The following is a 19,540-nucleotide window of genomic DNA, read 5'->3' as shown; positions in this document are numbered from 1 at the left end:
CTTTTCTTTTGTAACTGTCTTATTTCACTTAGCACAATGTCACTGAGGTTCATTAATGCTGTAGCTTGTGGCAGGATTTCCTTCCTTTTTAAGGCTGTATAAAATTTAACTATTTTTTTTTTTTTTAGCACACTTTCTGTTTTAAAGAAAACCTCAAGAGTTTTTTTATTATTAAATTTATTGGGCTGGCATTGGTCAACATGAACATGTTTCAGGTATGTGTTCTATGTTATAAGATCTATATATTGCACCATGTTAACACTTTATCTATTCACCTGTTGATAGACATTTGGATTGTTTTCATATCTTATTTAATGTGGATAATGCTAAGCTGAACATAGGTGTGCAGATATCTGTAAGATCTGCTTTGTTTTTTGTTTTTGTTTTTAGATATATACCCAGAAGTGAGATTGCTGGATCATATGCCAATTCTATTTTTAATTTTTTGAGGAACTTCCATACTATTTTCCACAATGGCTGCACCCTTCTATATTCCACCAACAGTGTACAACAGTTCCTATCTCTCTGCATGCTTGCCTATAATTGTTATTTTCTGTTCTGATAGTGGCCACCCTATTGGGTGTGAAGTGGTATCTCATTGTGATTTTAATTGGTATTTCTCTGATTAGTGATATTGAGCATCTCTTCATGTATTTACTAGTCATTTATATGTCGTCTTGGGAGAACTATTTAAATCCTTTGCGCCCTTTTAAAAACTGGTTTTCTCTGTTGTTGTTGAATTATAGAAGTTCTACATATAAGCTGGATATTAAGCACTTATCATGATTTACAAATATTTCCTCCCATTTCATAGGCTGCCTTTTTACTCTATTATGTGTCCTTTGATGCAGTTTTTAATTTGATGTAAGTATAATTTATTTTTTGCCTTTTTTTTTTTTTTTACACATTGCACCAAATTTTAAGACAAAGGACACTGGACATTAAGAAAGAGGTCCACTTCAGTCTTTATCATCTAGTGCAGCTACTTTTCTTCTTGTGTGTATATTTTTTTGCTTTTGTTGCCTGTGCTTTTGGGGTCATATCCAAGAAGTCACTGCCATATCAAGGCCATGGAGTTTTTCCCCTATGCTTTCTGCTAACAGTTTTGTAACTTTAGCTTTGATGTTTAGATCTTTGATTCATTTTGAATTAGTTTTTATATGTGGTAAAAGATAAGTATCCAACTTCGTTCTTTTGCATATGGATATCAGTTTTCTAACACCATTTGCTGAAGAGAATGTTTCTTCCCCACTATGTAATCTTGGCACCCTTGTGAAAATCATTTATCTTATACATTTGTGATGTGAACAGCTACACCTGAACTATTTTTGAAATGTAATATGGATAGATATAGCTCAATGACTCCTTTCTTTCCTTATCTGGGTACTGTTCTATCTTCTTCTAAGAGGTAAAGTTTGACAGCCAGGTAGTAATGGCTGTGTCCTCTATGCCTTTCTTTTGTTAGACTCAAAAGGGGGCCATGAGTCTTTATTGAAATTTTTGGCTGTATTCTCATCAAGATAAAAGGAAATAGACATAGCATCTCCCTCTCCCCACACACATACATCCCAATCCCATTACCTTCAATATCTATCTGCAAGGATTCCTTATCTTCTGACCAGGCTTCCTTAGGGAATGTCCTCTTATTAGGGATCGCCTCTTTCTGCTTAATGGCTTTAGTGTCTGGTAGGCTTTCAATCTTTGTGTCTTGTTGAGCTGCGACCTCTGCAGCAACAGCATCACTGGAATCTAAGAAAGGGTAATTAACACCCTATCCAGACAAGAAGCTGACAAAAAAATATTTTAAAATACCTCTCCAGCATTTATTATGAAAAGCATTATTGTTGGTGTTGAAGAAAAAAGAAAAAAAGATCTATCAGGAATGTGTTTAGAAACTGTTGTTCTAAATTGGAATTAAAAACACACACATAGAGATCATACAAAGTAAAAGAATTACACCATAGAGAAAGACAGATAAAGAAGTATAAGTACTCAAAGGAATAAAAACTAATTCCAGCTAGGAGGATCATGCAAGAGCTCTGGAGTAAAGTTAACTAAGCTTGATGTTAAAAGATAGGTGAGCTGGAATACACACAGAAATGGAAAGAGAGGCCATTTTAGGCGGAGGTGACTATATAAGAAAGAATGAAGTCAGGAAAACAAAAAAACATCTAAGAAATAGAGTAAGGATATTGTTTATTTGACTACAGAATTTATAAGGAAAACAGGTGAAAATTAGCATTTGAAAAGTTGTTTGGTAGCTGATTCTATTGTTCTGAAAGACTATGCTAAAAGTTAAGATTTTATTCTTAAGGGCAATGAAAACTTTTTGATTAGGAGATTAACATGATCAAAACATTCAAAAAGGATATAAATTTTTGAAATGTTGACCAGAATACAATATAAATTTGAAAAAAAAACCCAAAAAAAACCACTAATACACAATTAAAGACAGGTGGCTAATTATGCTCCAAAATATGTTTGTTTACATTGTGGCAGACTGTCAGCTGTCCTCTGAAATCCATTTTCCTTTAAAATAGAACCCCAATTTAGCTGGGCATACAGTTACCAGAATAAAGATTATTTCCCAGCCTCAGTGGTAACATAGCTTGGTGTGACCATGTGACTAAGTCTGTCCAATAGAATGGAAGGGAAATAATACATGTAACTATTGAGAAGTATTTTAAAGAAGGAATATGCTTTTTTTTGTTCCTTTCTTTCTTTCTGCTGGCTGGAATATGAGCCAGATGGTTACTACACGAGAATGAAGGCTAAAAATGTTAGAGCAATAGAGAAAAAGTTTTGTTCCCTGACACTCTGGATTTTTACAAGAAAGAAACAATTTTCTGCCTTCCTTAAACCAATGTTATTATATTTTGTTTTTTCATCTCTCAGAGCCAAAACTAATCCTAACTTAAACACACTATTATAGGTATTTTTAATCAGCATAGTACCACTAAAGTAAATTAACTGGATAGGTAGTTAAGAAAGTAAACAAGCTAAATTCCTAAAACACAAAGACTTATGTACAATGGTATTACAAAGTCAGCATTTCATGGCACTGATTTTTTTTAAAAAGTCCATTACTTGAATTTATGCCAATGAAATTAATTTGTGTACTACATTCACAAAGTTCTCCAGCAATGTCTCAAAGAGCTTTAAAAATGTTTTATTAAACATCTGGTTTTATACCTGTCAATGTATAACAAAAATTACAGCTAATATCTTATTTCACGTGTGAGCAAGACAGAGGAAGGCTGAAGAGAGCAAAGTAAAGAGCATACTGTTCTGTCTTTTCTCATTTTAGAAGGCCAGAAGAAAATAACATGCAGATAACCCAGTTCATCTACCTCCAGTGTCTTTCTGCAAGAATTCTATTTTTTCAGGTTGTGCAGGCTTAGTCACTGCCTTTTTAGTGTAGATCTTCCTTTTCTGTTTTTTGTCTGAGTGGTTCTCATTTCCAGTGATAAGTACTTGAACATCTGAAATAATGACATCATTTAACACCACAGAGAAGGAAAAGATAATAAACACAAATGTCATGTAACCCTACCCGTCCTCTCCCCCCCCCCCCCCCAAAAAAAACCCCAAACCTCTTTATATATATATCTCTCAGGAAAAAGCACCTCTTAGGCCCTAGCATGTAAAAGCTATGACAGTAATGGTGGGTTTATGACATGAATTTTCAAGAAAGCTTTCCGTATTTTTCTTTGTACAACAATGGGTTAAATAAAATCTGTTCCTTGTGGTTTGATACAACAGTAAAGAAAAAACTCTAGATCAGGTATCTTTCTCAAAGTAGAAAAGTATAGTTGAACAATCCTTTCAAGTTCTTTGGCTTACTCCAAGTTTATGTTACTTATAGAGCCAATTTTGATATTTCATATAATCCTAGAAATACACTTATATCATGTACATTTTATAGAGAGAATCATATAATTTTTCAAGTCTTAAGTTACACCCTTTTAAACTTGTCTAATATTTCTATTTCTGTTTTTCTTGGTAATATTTGATAGAAATTTAGCTACCTTATTGGTCTTTTAAAATCAGCTCTATTTTTTTTATCATATGAGAAAACGTAAGTGCAAACTAATATGTTCGTAAATACATTTAAAAAATCACCAATACAACTAAGATAACAGTCAACAGTTAATAATGGTTACATGTCTTTACAACGGGTTGACAAGAAATTCATTTGCTATTTCTAAGTATAAGTATTTTTCAACAAAGAAATCAGAAAGACCATAGATTACTAAAGCATAACATAATGAACACCAATATGTCTACCACAGAGCTTAAAAAAATAAAACATTATAAAATAATGATAATGATTCTGTGTATAAAGCCTCAATGATGCCATTCTCTTTCTTTTTAATAGCAACATTTATACTGAATTTAGAGTTTATCAATCTTAAGGATTTTTTTTTACTATATTGTATGAATTAATCAACAATGTAAGGATTGTTTTGCATAAACGTATAATACTCTATGTCCTTTAAACAACATGCCTTTTTCACTTAATATTATGACTTGGGGATTTATTCACATTAATATATATGGCTCTGATTCTTTATTATCTCTTCAGAACACCTGTTTTTTTGATGTTGAAACTTTTAAGCCAATCTTGAATTTTCTTATATTTTCTTTCTTTTCCCTTTGTTTTAAGTTCTATTTTCTAAGAGATTTTCTCACTTTTATATTCCAACACTTCCACTGAGACTTTTATTTCTGGTATAGTTTATGCGCTCACTTAGCTATTATACGTAGGTCACTATTTCTTTAGGCAGACATGTCCCCTTTTCTTTGTAAGCCCTTAAGGTAAAAGGTTCTGAGGTTGAACTTTTCCCATGGTGAAATGACTATATAGGATTAAACCAGGAGAACTTTTCCTTAGGATGCAAAGTTTAAAAGCAGACCAACAGTATTATTAGCAGACCCCTAGAATAGGTGGGATGTTTTGGAGGCCCCTTAGGTAATAGAGCCAAACTTTATTTCCAACACATCATCCTTACCAAATGCAGCCTGAGTGGATGATGGTTGGCAAGTACTTTGTGCAGATGTCTGAAAAAATTCCCTTAGTTCTATCACTTTGTTCTCTGCTAAATTTTCCATATCCTCCCCATCCTCAGCTGTTTGTCAGTAGGATCACAGAGTTATCTGTCTATCAAATTATCACTAGTTTGAATCATTTGACAGATAAACTCATCAGACAATTTAATCAAGATTTCCTATGGATTCTAGTCTCAAAAACATATTCAATTGGATATTATTTCATTTCAAAAGTTACAACATATTTTATTTTCCATAGTAAAAATGAAGTTTACAGCCCAGCTGGTGTGGCTCAGTTGTATACACAGAGCAATGGTCGGCAAACTCATTAGTCAACAGAGCCAAATATCAACAGTACAACAACTGAAATTTCTTTTGAGAGCCGAAAACTGACTTCTGCGCATGGGCCACGAAGTTTCAATCGCACTGTACGTGTGCGCCCGCACTTGGTATTTTGTGGAAGAGCCACACTCAAGGGGCTGCATGTGACTCACGAGCCTCGGTTTGCCAACCACTGATATAGAGTATCTTAAACTTTATTTTTACTATAAACCAGTAGGGGGTGTGCAGGAGACAGCCAATCAATGATTCTCATCATTGATGTTTCTCTCCCTCTCCCTTCCTCTCTGAAATCAATAAAAATATTTTTTAAAAAGTTTACAGGTTTCAAAAATCTTTGAAGCATTTTAAAATATTTTACCTTTTTCTACATACTCAATAAGATAGCTAAGGAAAAAAGTTTATATAACAAAGGAGAACAAGATCAAGACTGAACAATATTTTCCTTTAGGATGAACAGGGGGTAAAAGAAAAAAGCCATAAAACATACAAAGCCAATTCAGTTACCTGCATTATCTTTCTGAATGCCTTTTTTCCCCTTTGATGAGGATGCCTTAGTTACTGCCCTCTTACTATAGATCCCCTCTTTATGTTTAATATTAACAGGGGATTCCAGGTCATCATCTCTTGTGCCTAGCACCTGAGCCGGGAAATCTGGAGCAATGGCATCATTGGATCCTAAGAAAAATGGGACAGTAGGACAATCAAAATATAGCCATTAAGTTGAAGAAAGACAAAAATTTACCTCTTAAACCACTTTAAAAAAAAGCACTACAATGGGAGTGTCGTACATTAATCAGAAGGAGATGTCAAACAGAAGGTGTCAGACATGTAAACTAAACTGTAACAATACAAGGTGGAGAAAAAAACGACATAAGAAAAGACATATAAAGTAGACCAATAGTTAAGAAAGGAGACAATTTCCAGCTCAGGAAGGTTTTCAGAGGAAGGTGAAATTAGATTGTATCTTGGAAAATAAGTAGGCTGTTTGAAAATCACAGAGGAAGGAAATAAAGACATTTTAGGCAGAGGTTACAGCATTAGTAGAGAAGGAGGCAGGAAAGCAAAGAGTATATAAGAAGCAGACACATCTGTGCTCAGCCTGGGTTATAAAATACATTAAAGAGAGTGATGGGAAATATTAAAAAATAATTGTTTGAAGCAAAATTGAGCAGGGCATGGAATCCCAAGCTAAAAATCCCGAATCTTTTTGTATATAAAATGTAACATCAAGATTTCTTAAATAAAGGAAAATATAATTAGCTACATTTTAGGAAGATTAACCTGACAATACAAGGGACAAAACATTGAAAGGAACCTCTTATGAATTAAGAAACACAAAATTTGAAACTAATTTTATTAAAAATGTTTAATGTTCCTATATCTCTTGATAAGAGAAGCTTATCTATGCCAAATATAAGTGGTGAAAGAATTATCTCTGGACATACAGGAGTCTGTAGTAACTTTAGAATTGTCTTCTACAAAAATGTGTTTTCTTTCTAATCTGGAATTCTGTATTTCATACATTTTATGAGCACTTAGAATGTAAATGCAATAAATGCTGGGTAAGTATCAGTATCATCAGTACAATACAAATATTAATAAGCCATGAAAAATTTTTCAAAACAGATTGCAAGGATCCTACTAAGCCTTACTGGTCACAGTACTGATTATATTTGGATCTTCTCAGTTTATGTGGCATCACTTTCTCGGGTTTGCTCCCTATCTCTCTGGGAAAGTGCTAGTATCTTTTCTTCTACCAAATCTCTCATTGTCAGAGTTCCTCAAAGGGTCAGAACTGAGCTTTCTTTAAATCCTGGGTGAAATCACAGACTACCAATGTATGGAACACTATTTATATGTTGACTAGTAGCCCTGCACATGAATCCGTGCACCAGTAGCTCTGCTGCCCTCCTGTAGCTGTCTGCCAGCTGCCCCGCCCTCCTGTAGCTTCTCCAACACCCCCCCCCCATATTTTGCTGCCCTGCCCCTCCTATAGCTTTTCGCCACCCGCTTATAATTCGCTGCCCCACCCTCCTGCAGATCCGTGATATGGTCATTTTGCAGTTGGTCGTTACGCCTCAAGACGTAACGAATAATTAGCATATTCCTTTCATTATATAGGATGGCCAACAAATATATATATATATCTGAGACCTTTCTTCTGAGCTTCAGATTCTAGCATTCAGGACAAAGCTAGTCCTTATAGCATTTTTTTGAAGAAATCAGAACAATTCCTTCCTTAATTACAAAAAATATGTTATTATATATTATGGTATAATGCAAACAACTATACATGGGGGTCACTCTCCTCACAACTACTTCTAGATAAACAGAGCATACATACTGCCTGCAGCACACAATTGCACACTCAGCACTACCACCTTTCATTCTTGAACTCTTCATTTTGATCCATCTCTTCAGCTGGGTAAATCTCCAAGTGAATTTTTCAAGATGGGATGGAGGTAGAATATATTTTGTACTTCCTGTATATTTGTGAAAATGTCTTCTCATTGCCATACTGCTTAATGAATATGCATTTGGGTTCATATATTCCTGAATTATATAATTATATAAATACATATTTTGCTCCATTTATCTGTTACATTTTAGCATTGTAAATCTCATATGACTAAATTCTGTTCCCTTAACTATACAACCTTTTATTAAAAAGACAACTGTGTATGTTTATATAATTTTTTTCTTTTCCAACTCAAAATCTTTTCCTGGTATGTATGTCAGTCTCTTTCTACTCACTTTGACTGTATCTGTATAACTTTCAATCTGCATACTGTGTTCCCTTTTTCAGGAGAGTAAGTTTTCCTCTATTAAGTCTTTGATATTACTTTTGTTCACATTGTTCTGCTTACTTCTTCAGCTATAGATAGAATTCTTGGTTTGGTTTAGTTAGCTGTGATTCTTATGTCTCTAGTATTCTTTTTCATCATCTTCATTTTATTCTCTCTGTATTTTTAGAAAATTTTTCAAGTTTGTCCTCATCACCAATTCAATTTCCTTCACATTAATTTTACTCTTCATTGCCTGCAAAATGTGTTCTAAATCTACAACCAAATCTTTACATTTTCGGGTAGTCTTTTCTTCATTGTTCATTTCTTCTCCCCATTTTTTTTGAATTGAGAATTCACATAACATTTAAATCCTATATAATAAAGAGGTAACATGCAAACTGACCATCACTCCAATACACAAGATTGCCGCCCCCATGTGGACACAAGATGACCGCCACAAGATGGCCGGCAGGGGAGGGCAGTTGGGGGCGACCAGGCCTGCAGAGGAGGACAGTTAGGGTCGACCAGGCTGGCAAGGGAGGGAAGTTAGGGGTGACTGGGCCAGCAGGGGAGGGCAGTTGGGGGCAACTAGGCCAAAAGGGAGAACAGTTAGGGGCGACCAGGCCTGCAGAGGAGGGCAGTTGGGGGCAACCAGGCTGGCAAGGGAGGGCAGTTAGGGGCAATCGGGCCAGTAGGGGAGGGCCCGATTGGGGGCGATTAGGCTTGCAGCAGAGGACATTAGGGGCAACCATGCCAACAGAGGAGGGCAGGTAGGGGTGTCTAGGATGGCAGGGGAGGGCAGTTAGGGGCAATCGGGCAAGCAGGGGAGCAGTTAGGTGTTGATCAGGCTGGCAGGCGTAAGTGGTTAGGGGCAATCAGGTAGGCAAGTAGTTGGGAACCAGCAGTCCTGGATTGTGAGAGGGATGTCTGACTGTACAGGCAGTCGGACATCCCTCAAGGGGTCCCAGATTGGAGAGGGTGCAGGCTGGGCTGAGGGACAACCCGCCCCCATGCACAAATTTCATGCACCGGGCCTCTAGTAAGTATACAATTCAGTTCACAACCAATGCTAATTACAGAACATTTTTGTCATCCCAAAAAGAAACCCTGTATACATCAGCAAATAATTCTCATTTCCCCCTCTCCCACAACTCCTGGCAATCAGTAATCTACCTTCTGTTTATACAAACTTCCTCATTCTGCATATTTCATATAATGGAATTAAAAAATACATGACTTTTTGAACTGGTTTGAAATATTTCTTGTGGTTTTTTTTTTTCTTTTTCTATTTAGGACTCTGTTGCTAGGTGCATATACACTTACAACTGTTTTATCTTCTTGTTTATGGGTTGACTCTATTATGACTACAAAGTGACCTTGTCTCTAATAATAATTTTTGTTTTAAAGTCTTTTACTGTTTATGAATGGTACTAGTTCTAATAAGTAAATTTCTAACATCTACCTCTTTCTTTGGGATATTACCTTTGCCTTATCTGTATTTTTTTTAAAAAGATTTTTATAAGTTCAATTTTATGAGTTCAATTAAGGAGAAATGTATTTGGCTCAAATATTTGCTAACAATATGCATGACTCGTCCTTGTCCCCAAACTATAATCGGATCTTTCTCATATTTATAGATTCACAACACATTAATAAACAATGGCTATTAGAGCAATTCCTAGGCTTTCATCTAGAGCATTGGTCGGCAAACTCATTAGTCAACAGAGCCAAATATCAACAGTACGATTGAAATTTCTTTTGAAAGCCAAATTTTTAAAACTTAAACTTCTAATGCCACTTCTTCAAAATAGACTTGCCGAGGCCATGGTATTTTGTGGAAGAGCCACACTCAAGGGGCCAAAAAGCCACATGTGGCTTGCGAGCCGCAGTTTGCCGACCACTTATCTAGAGTAACTCTACTGGTCTAAGAAAGTATTGTTTTCTATTCTCAATTCCTTCACTCTCAGAAAGATAGAGAACAACATTTCTCAGGATATAATGCACCATCCCACCTGAGTCATTCTCCTCCCACCACTGTCCAATTTTCCTTAAAGTTAATGTCTTCAACTAGATGGAATAGTTATGGATGTGAATGAATAGCAGGACACTAGAAGCCTCAAAAAGTATTGGGAAAACTGATCAGATTTCTGTTGATACAGACATCCTGTCTTCTGAAGTAGGGGGCTTAAAGTGATAGAGAAATAAAAGATTTTCCTATTTACAATCAATTAAGTCAGCTTGTTTTATTTCTGGTAGCCATTAAATGTGTTTTTAAAATCACAGACTTGCAAGTAATGGACATTTCTTCCAGTTTCTGACTAAAGGCTTAGTAATCAAGTCTAGTATTTGATAAGTATTTATGTGGTTCTTTTTTCAGTGGCACCAGGGATTTTGACTCAATTACCATTGGATACTATTTTTGTCCTCTCAAAATTAACCAAAAAGAAATCTGCTTAAGCCCAGGAGGTCGCCAGTTGATTCCCAGCCAGGGAACGTGCTGGGGCTGTCCACTGAATCCCCAGTAGGGGGCGTGTAGGAGGCAGCCAATTGATGTTTCTATCTCTTTCCCTCTCCCTTCCTCTCTCAGAATCATTTTTTTTTTTAAATCTGCCTAAGACCAGAACAATTTATCCTTTCTGTGTAATTTCTGCACATTTAAAGATGTCTACTGACAAATCATGAAAAAAACAATTTATATTTAAACTGAACCAAGTCATCTCCTGTGTACCATTCAAAATGTTATTCCATCAATCAAAACCCCACAGCACAGCAACTAAGTATCATTACTTTAAAGTCACCAAAGGAGAATTTTCTAAATCTGCAGTGGCCCTGGGGTGATCTCAAAGGAGTGATGCAGGATATTTAAAAATTCTAGGGAAACAACAATGATATTTGCTACCTGGTATAGACCTACACAAACTACTAGCTCAAGGTAAAGTTTCAATACTAGATAGTGCTACATTCATTTCAATGCTGTTGTGTCTTTACAAACCTGAATTACAGTTTCTGTAATAAAAGCAGGAAATAGGGTGTTATGTCCAATTTCATCTCAAGGTTTGAGATGGTGTGCAGTGCCTTAGCAATTGCACATCTCATTAGTAAGTAATTATGGTTATTTATGAAAAAAGTATTTTCTTTCAAAAAGCAAAACCACAAAGAAATCCTAACATTTTTATTTATACTTAATATTTTTGTTTATTAAGTTGTTAGGTCAAAACAACAAGTATATGTGCCCTAATAACTTACTCCCTATTTGAAAAAAATACTTATTTTATATGTGTTTCACATAATGAGGAAAAAAAATCACCAAAACATTAAGGGCTCTGTGAATAGAGAAAATTTGAAAAATTCTGACCTAAACAGAGTATACTAACTCAAACAAACAATTGTTCATACAATTTTCTTCATCAAATATTTATTAAATGTTTAAGTATACATAATATATCTGACCAAATAACTCACCTATCTGAACCAAAGATGGAGGCATGAAAAACTCCATATTTCACTGAAAGATTAAATACCATTGAGCTTTCATGTCATTCCAGAATTAACTAGCCAGTCCACAAATAAAATTTCAAAAAATAAAATTTTATTTTATTTTCTTAATCCTCAACTGAGGATATTTTTCCATTAATTTTTAGAGAGAGTAGAAGGGAGAGGGAGAGACAAAGAGAAACATTGATGTGAGAGAGACACATCAATTGGTTGCCTCCTGGATGCACCCCAACCAGGGCCGGAAAACCTGCAAACAACGTATGTGCCCTTGACCAGAATTGAACCCGGGACCCTTCAGTCTGCGGGCTGCGCTCTATCCATTGAGCCAATCCAGTTAGGGAGCAAAAAATAAAATTTTAAATAATTCTGAATAATACCTGAGTGTGAGCTCTCAATGGTGGTGTCTGATTTGGAATCCACAGATGAAGGAATTCGACCTAATTGTGGAACAAAGGTCCTCTTCGATTTGGAATCCACAGATGAAGGACTTTGACTTAATTGTGGAACAAAGGTCCTCTTCGATTTGGAATCCACAGATGAAGGACTTTGACTTAATAGTGGAACAAAGGTCCTCTTCGATTTGGAATCCACAGATGAAGGACTTTGACTTAATTGTGGAACAAAGGTCCTCTTCGATTTGGAATCCACAGATGGAAGACTTTGACTTAATTGTGGAACATAGTACATATTCGTACTACCAGAAGGCTTATATGGCAACAGTGATGGCTGAGCTAAGGAGATAAAGATCAGAACAATTAATAAGAAAATATTTATTAATTCAATGAACAAATACTGAGTGCCTTCAAGTGCCAGGCAGTGTTCAAGATTCTTGGGATATATCAGTGAACTACAAAGAAAAGTACCTCGCCTTAAGAGAAAGATATATAGTAAGTAAGCAGCATACTAAATAAATAAATAAATAATCTAATATTTTAATAAATTATAAGTGACATGAAGGAAATAATTAGAAAATAATGAGGGAGATTAGGGCAGGATGCATGCCTAATAAAGTCTCAGATTGTTTAGAAATACTTATATCACTCCATCAGGCAAAAGCAAAAAACAAAACAAAGCCCTCAAAACAAAAATAAAACCTAAAAAAAAAAATCACCACACACACACTTCCCCAGAAACTGAGCTCATTTTATAGAGGGAAGAATTTAAACAACAGAAAAATAAGCTGTAGCCTCCACTTCTATATGGTCATTGTTGTAATCATTTATTGCTAGAATATTGACTTATTAATTTTCTTCTTCTTGTACATAAAGTTTGAAAGTGATGGTTAAATTTATCACTTACAAGGTTGCAGAAAATGAATAACAATGATTGGGCAGAATTACAGTGGACCCAGATCAAGAATGGTTATGATATGGAGAATTCTTAGAAAGATAAGTGGCTTTTTAAATTTTTCATCAAACTTATGTTAGGATGCAACAGTCTTAACCTTTTGCACTCGGATGTCGAGTGTGACTCGACACGGTTAGCATTGGTAGCAGCTCGATGAAAAAAGCAAGCGAGTGCAAAGGGTTAAGGTTACTTTGTACTGCCTGCCAATGGGGGAAGAAGTGACTACACAGCAAGTAATGTTTGCTTTTGGGAAAGAAAAGACGGAAAGGGGTTAAAAAAAGTACAACTAAAAATTTCTTCAAAATTTTAAAAATAGAACCAAATATAAGCATACAGTAAATTATTCTGAATTTTATTAATTAAATTTATTAATTCAGATTAGTGGGCAGATAGTCATGTGTTGAGCATAAAGTATAAATTCTATGTACTTTAAAACGTTTTCATATAAAAGAAATAAAAAATTTTACTTTTAAATTCACAATTTCAAAAATATTTAAATCAAATAATATTAATACTTTAAAGTAGTTCTTTCTCCCAGGGATCTGTATGTAAAGGTAAAACCAGAAATTGTGGCCTCTATATATAGACAGATCCACTTGATGTGAGTAGAGATTTAACCCTTTGCACTCGCTTGCTTTTTTCTTGATTCCTTTATTCTACTCGGGATTTAATTTTTTAAATACCCCAGATTTTACAAAGCGCGGCAGTAGAATAAAAAACTGGAATTTCTTTTCATACAAACTTATTTATTTGGATTTTTTAATATTTCAAATTATTGATACATTCAAAGAGTATAAAAAGAGCTGCTACCGATGCTAACCGTGTCGAGTCACACTCGACATTCAAGTGCAAAAGGTTAAAACACACTTTCACCGCTGGGTTTCCCCTCTTGTGCTTCTACTACCACCTGAGAACAACATACTGTGGGTAGCTATTGTCCCATTAGCCCGAGTTTCAGAACAAGGCAAGTAAACAGAACGAAACTATTTCTGCTGCCTGCAGCCACATCCCAACTGACACACAAAACCAGTGAGCGAGATAAGCAAATGTTTGTCATGAAGCAGAGATTTTTGAGGCTCTTGTTATATAGCATCACTGCGGCAATAGGTAACTGACACATAAAGATGATCTTTGTGATATTTATTAAACTGTACAATTTGCGAGTTTTATTTCACAGTAAAAATGTATAACTATCTTAGCATATAAATGTACTTACTTAAATTCAATGCAATCTAAATGCTGAACCAAGAAATCTTCTTTTATACATTTAGGCATAGCCACTCTGTATCTACAGATAGATAAACATTTTGTACACATAGAAAAATTTTAAATAGATTTGTGCAAACTATTAAATATTGTAAAATCAGTAATCTAAAGTTTCCATTCTCATATGGGGGAAGAATGAAAACTTAATTGTTAATTTTCTTATTATAAAAATAAAATAACTTACTCTAATTTTGAATATTATCCTATATAATAAAGAGGTAATATGCAAATTGACCCTCATGCGATTGTACAAGATGGCCGCCCCCATGTGGTCAAAGATGGCTGCCACAAGATGGCCAGCAGGTGAGAGCAGTTGGGGGCGACCAGGCCTGCAGGAGAGGGCAGTTGGGGGGGACCAGGCCTGCAGGGAGGGCAATTGGGGGCGACTGGGCTGGCAGGGGAGGGCAGTTAGGGGCAACCAGGCCAGCAGGGGAGGGCAGTTAGGGGAGACCAGGCCGGCAGGGGAGGGCAGTTAGGGGCGACCAGGCCAGCAGGAGAGGGCAGTTGGGGGGTGACAGGGATGGGAGAGCAGTTGGGGGCGGTGGGGCCAGCAGGGGAGCAGTTAGGTGTCGATCAGGCTGGCAGGAGAGTGGTTAGGGGGTGATCAGGCTGGCAGGCAGGCGAGCAGTTGGGAGCCAGCAGTCCTGGATTATGAGAGGGATGTCCAACTGCCAGTTTAGGCCCAATCCCACAGGGACATCCCCCGAGTGGTCCAAGATTGGAGAGGGTGCAGGCTGGGCTGAGGGACACCCCCCCAAATGTATGAATTTTGTGCACCAGGCCTCTAGTATAGTATAAGCACTATTAAAGTCACTGTCCCAATAATAGCATAGCACTCCAAATGAGATGACTAGTTGCTCACCAAAATTCATCTCTTCACCGTGGAAAACACAGCTCAACTATTTGTAGCCTGTACAAAATAATTTGTGCCTAGCCCATAAAATATAATTTCAGGCCTAGCCCATAAAAACTTTTGGACACTTGATCTTCTGTCCCTTCCAGTTGACTATGATAATGAATTCAAGGTAATTATGAATTCCATGTTGCAAAGGCAGCAGAGCCACAGCCAACCTGGGTCCATGGCCATTGCTTTACAATATTATATTTGTATTATTACATATATTTGTATGTATTTATTATAGTGCATAACATTTACTATAAGAAAAAATGCCAATAAATTCACCTGCCCACCTAAAATCAAACCTCTATAGTTTTCAAGTTTTTCTAAAATATTTGCATTCTTATTACAAGTAATAAGCAGCATGTCAACCATAAGCAGCATGAGTTCCATATATGTTAACTCTACTGGAAATTTAAGATAAAAACATAATAAATCATATTCTTTTTATAAAAGTTGGATATAATCATGTGGCTCTAATGTTACAAGTAAAATTAGGTTTTCTGACTAGAAAGACATAATCACAAATTTCTAAGATAATCCTATCTAATAAAAGAGTAATATGCAAATTGACCGTCACTCCAACACACAAGATGGCTGCCCCCATGTGGACACAAGATGGCCGCCACAAGATGGCCAGCAGGGGAGGGCAGTTGAGAGGGACTAGGCCTGCAAGGAAGGGCAGTTGTGGGCGATCAGGCCAGCAGGGGAGGACAGTTGGGAGGGACCAGGCCTGCAAGGAAGGGCAGTTGGAGGCGATCAAGCCTGCAGGGGAGGGCAGTTAGTGGTGACCAGGCCAGCAGAGGGAAGTTGGGAGTGACCAGGCCTGCAGGGAAGGGCAGTTGGGGGGACCCAGGCCTGCAGGAGAGAGCAGGTGGGGGGGGGGGACCAGGCCTGCAGGGAAGGGCAGTTAGGGGTGACCAGGCCTGCAGGGGAGGGCAGTTAGGGGCAATCAGGCTGGCAGGGGAGCAGTTAGGCATTAATCAGGCTGGCAGGGGAGTGGTTAGGGGGTGATCAGGTTGGCAGGCAGAAGCGGTTAGGGGCAATCAGGAAGGCAGACAGGCGAGCAGTTGGGAGCCAGCATTCCTGTATTGTGAGAGGGATGTCCGACTGCCCGTTTAGGCCCAATCCTACGATCCTACGGGCAGTTAGACATCCCTTGAGTGGTCCCAGATTGGAGAGGGTGCAGGCTGGGCTGAGGGACACCCCCCCCCCCGTGCACAAATTTTGTACACCGGGCCTCTAGTTACACATAAAAGTAGGTAATCTGACCTAAAATGCAATCACATTCTCTTACCTCCATTTGTGTCACGAGGAACAGCAATCTGTTGGACTGAAGATGATGAAGCAAACTTGTTAGAAGCTTTGCTCAGATTCTGGGAACTGTGATCTGGAATTTCATGTTCACCATCATCAGGATTAATAAAAATCTGAGATGAAAACATAGCTTTTCCTGGACTTTCAGTTGTAATCTGAGTGACTGCATCAGATGATAATTTTCCAGAGGAGGCAGAAAGTGGAGTCTTAACCTTTTCCAGTGATCTGAACAAATAAGAGAAAGGACACAGCAGTTCATATATCCTTGGCTTATAAAATGCCATAATATCTTTCCAAAAGTGGCTTCAATGAATATTTAAGTAGTTTCAGGGAATGTTTTGTGCAGACACAATAAATGGTTGTTTATGTTGTAACCTTCAGTTTCTATGATACTTTTACAATGCAAACACACGAGTTTACTTTTGTTTTAAAATCTACTTGTAACTTCAATGTAGAATGCTATCATGTAATTTAGCTGAGGAAAGAGTACTTTTCAGTTCAAGTGAACATACATTCATTTTTTTAAAAATTACCAGAGAGGTTCACTATAAGTTAGGGGACTGTACTAAATGTATAGATACAAAGATAAATAAGAAACAAAGTGTTCCCTCAAGGAGTTTAAGTCAGTGGGGGAACCAGAAGTTTTCAATCTTATAATAATGTGTTAAGATTATAGAGAATTCATATTCAAACAGAATGGAGTAAATAAACGACTGAATCCTATCCTACATAATAAAAGGCTAATATGCAAATTGACCCAATGGTGGAACGACCAGTCGCTATGACAAGCACTGACCACCAGGGGAGCACCGCTCAGCCAGAAGCCGGGTTCACGGCTGGTCAGTGCAGCAGTGGTGGCGGGAGCCTCTCCCGCCTCTGCAGCAGCACTAAGGATGTCCAACTGCCAGCTAAGTCCCACTCCCCATTAGTCAGACATCCCCCAAGGGTTCCCAGACTGCGAGAGGGTGTAGGCCGGGGTGAGGGACACCCTCCCCCTGAAGTGCATGAATTTTGTACACCGGGCCTCTAGTAAATAATAGGAGAGAAAAGACAAATACAAATCTCATTTACTGAAGAATTCCAAATAATACATATAGATATGACTACCCCCTCAACCCAGTCCAAGGGGTAAAGTTTAATCTCTCCTTCCTTGAGCATAGATTTAATTTAGTGACTGGATTCCAAATAAAATATAAAAAGGGAGAAATAGTAACTTACAATGAAGAAACCTGGCAAACACTATGTTATTTACCCAAGGATAAAGGTATACATCACCAGTGATGTAATGTGGATGTCACATACTCTCTACTGTGATGTGATGAGGAGGGTATTTCCCTTCTGTGGTGTTCTTTGCCAAAATCCTTAACTTCAGTTTAATCATGAAAAAAGCACCAGTCAAACCCAGATTGAGGGACATTCTACAAAATATCTGACCAGTATTCCTCAAGACAAGCAATGAGGAACTATCATAGACCAGAGGAGACTAAGAAGAGACATGACAACTAACTAAATTGAAAGTGATATACTGGATTGGGTTCAAGAACCAAAAAAAAGGTCATTAATGGGAAAATAGGTGAAATCCAAATAAAGTCTGGAGTTTAGTGAATAGCAATGTACAAATGCAGGCTTCTTAATTTTGACAAAGATACTATGCTAATTTAAGATATTAACAATAAAAAAAACTTAGGGAGTACAGAGACTTCTATTATCCTATATAATAAAAGCCTAATATGCTAAGTGTCCGACTGTTTGACCAGTCACTATGACACACTGACCACCAGGGAATAGATGATCTGACCGGTAGGTTATCTTGCTGCTGGGGTCTGGCTGATCAGGAATGGGCAAGAAGGGCCGGACACACCCTGGAGCCCTCCTGCGGTCCCCTCCCCGGCTCCAATTGTGCACTGGTGGGGTCCCTGGGTCTGGCCTGTGGGGATCTGGCCGAAACTGGCTTTCCAACATCCCCTGAGGGATCCTGGAAGGTGAGAGGGTGCAGGCCAGGCTGAGGGACCGGACCCCACTGGTGCACGAATCCATGCACCGGGCCTCTAGTATTTATATATTTTCTGTAAGTCTAAAATGATTCACAAATAGTCTACTTTAAAAAAAAGGACTAAGCCCTGGCCGGTTTGGCTCAGTGGATAGAGCGTCAGCCTGAGGACTGAAGGGTCCCAGGTTCGATTCTCGTCAAGGGCATATACCTTGGTTGCAGGCACATCCCCAGTAGGGGGTGTGCAGGAGACAGCTGATTGATGTTTCTCTCTCATTGATGTTTCTAACTTTCCCTCTCCCTTCCTTTCTGTAAAAAAAAAATCAATAAAATATATTAAAAAAATAAAAAATGGAGTAATATTATATTGGATTAGTATCTATAATATATCACAAGAACAAAAGAACTTGTGAATTTATACCCTCTACCTACTATTCAATAATTGAAAGAACAATCATGAGAAAAGGAAGGAATAGGCCAATAACTCTTATGAATATAGAAGCAAAAATCCTAAACAAAATGTTAGAAAACCAAATGTGTGTGTATGTGAATTCCTACCAAGAAGGTTTACTCCAGAAATGCAAGGTAAGTTAACATTAAAAAATCAATATAATTCACCACCACTAATAAGGATAAAATGCATATGATCACATCAATATGGTCAGATTAAACATTTGATAAAATTTAATAATCAGGTATAAAATTTGTTGCGAAGGGAAACTACAAAAAAAACTTTAGAGAAACTATCCTAATTATTGTGAAATGTAGTAATTGTAAGATTAGGAACAAAATAAGAATGCCAACTCTTACCATTTCTATTGAACATTTTAATAAAGGTCTTAAATGGTATCAGCAGTTAAAACAGGAAAAAGAAGGAATATCAAGATAAGAAAAAATAATACTGTTACTTTCCATATTTGATGTAATTTTGATAGAAAATCCAAAGTAATCTACAGATAAGTTATTAGAATATAAGCTTTTAAAAAAGTTGCCAGAGTCCTACCCAGCTTGGCTCAGTGGATAGAGTGCCAGCCTGCGGACTGAAGGGTC

At 37.2% G+C, this 19,540-nt stretch overlaps 1 protein-coding gene across 2 annotated transcripts in view; it reads right to left on the bottom strand.

Moving 5' to 3' along the window:
- Window positions 1-19,540, bottom strand: part of ALMS1 (ALMS1 centrosome and basal body associated protein) — a 151,710-nt gene that overhangs the window by 46,194 nt on the left and 85,976 nt on the right. For both annotated transcript variants that reach the window (XM_079792033.1, XM_079792034.1), the window contains exons 13-17: window positions 16,481-16,725; window positions 12,050-12,403; window positions 5,896-6,066; window positions 3,351-3,482; window positions 1,582-1,749 (exon numbers count right to left, since the gene is read on the bottom strand). In XM_079792033.1, the coding sequence (XP_079648159.1) occupies window positions 1,582-1,749; window positions 3,351-3,482; window positions 5,896-6,066; window positions 12,050-12,403; window positions 16,481-16,725 (1,070 nt within the window). The remainder of the gene's footprint in view (window positions 1-1,581; window positions 1,750-3,350; window positions 3,483-5,895; window positions 6,067-12,049; window positions 12,404-16,480; window positions 16,726-19,540) is intronic.

The sequence above is a fragment of the Cnephaeus nilssonii genome (genome assembly GCF_951640355.1).
Source record: "Cnephaeus nilssonii genome assembly, chromosome: 15".
Lineage (NCBI taxonomy): Eukaryota > Metazoa > Chordata > Mammalia > Chiroptera > Vespertilionidae > Cnephaeus > Cnephaeus nilssonii.
Note: the sequence above shows the minus strand (reverse complement) of the source record. Positions and strands in the feature narration are given on the sequence as shown.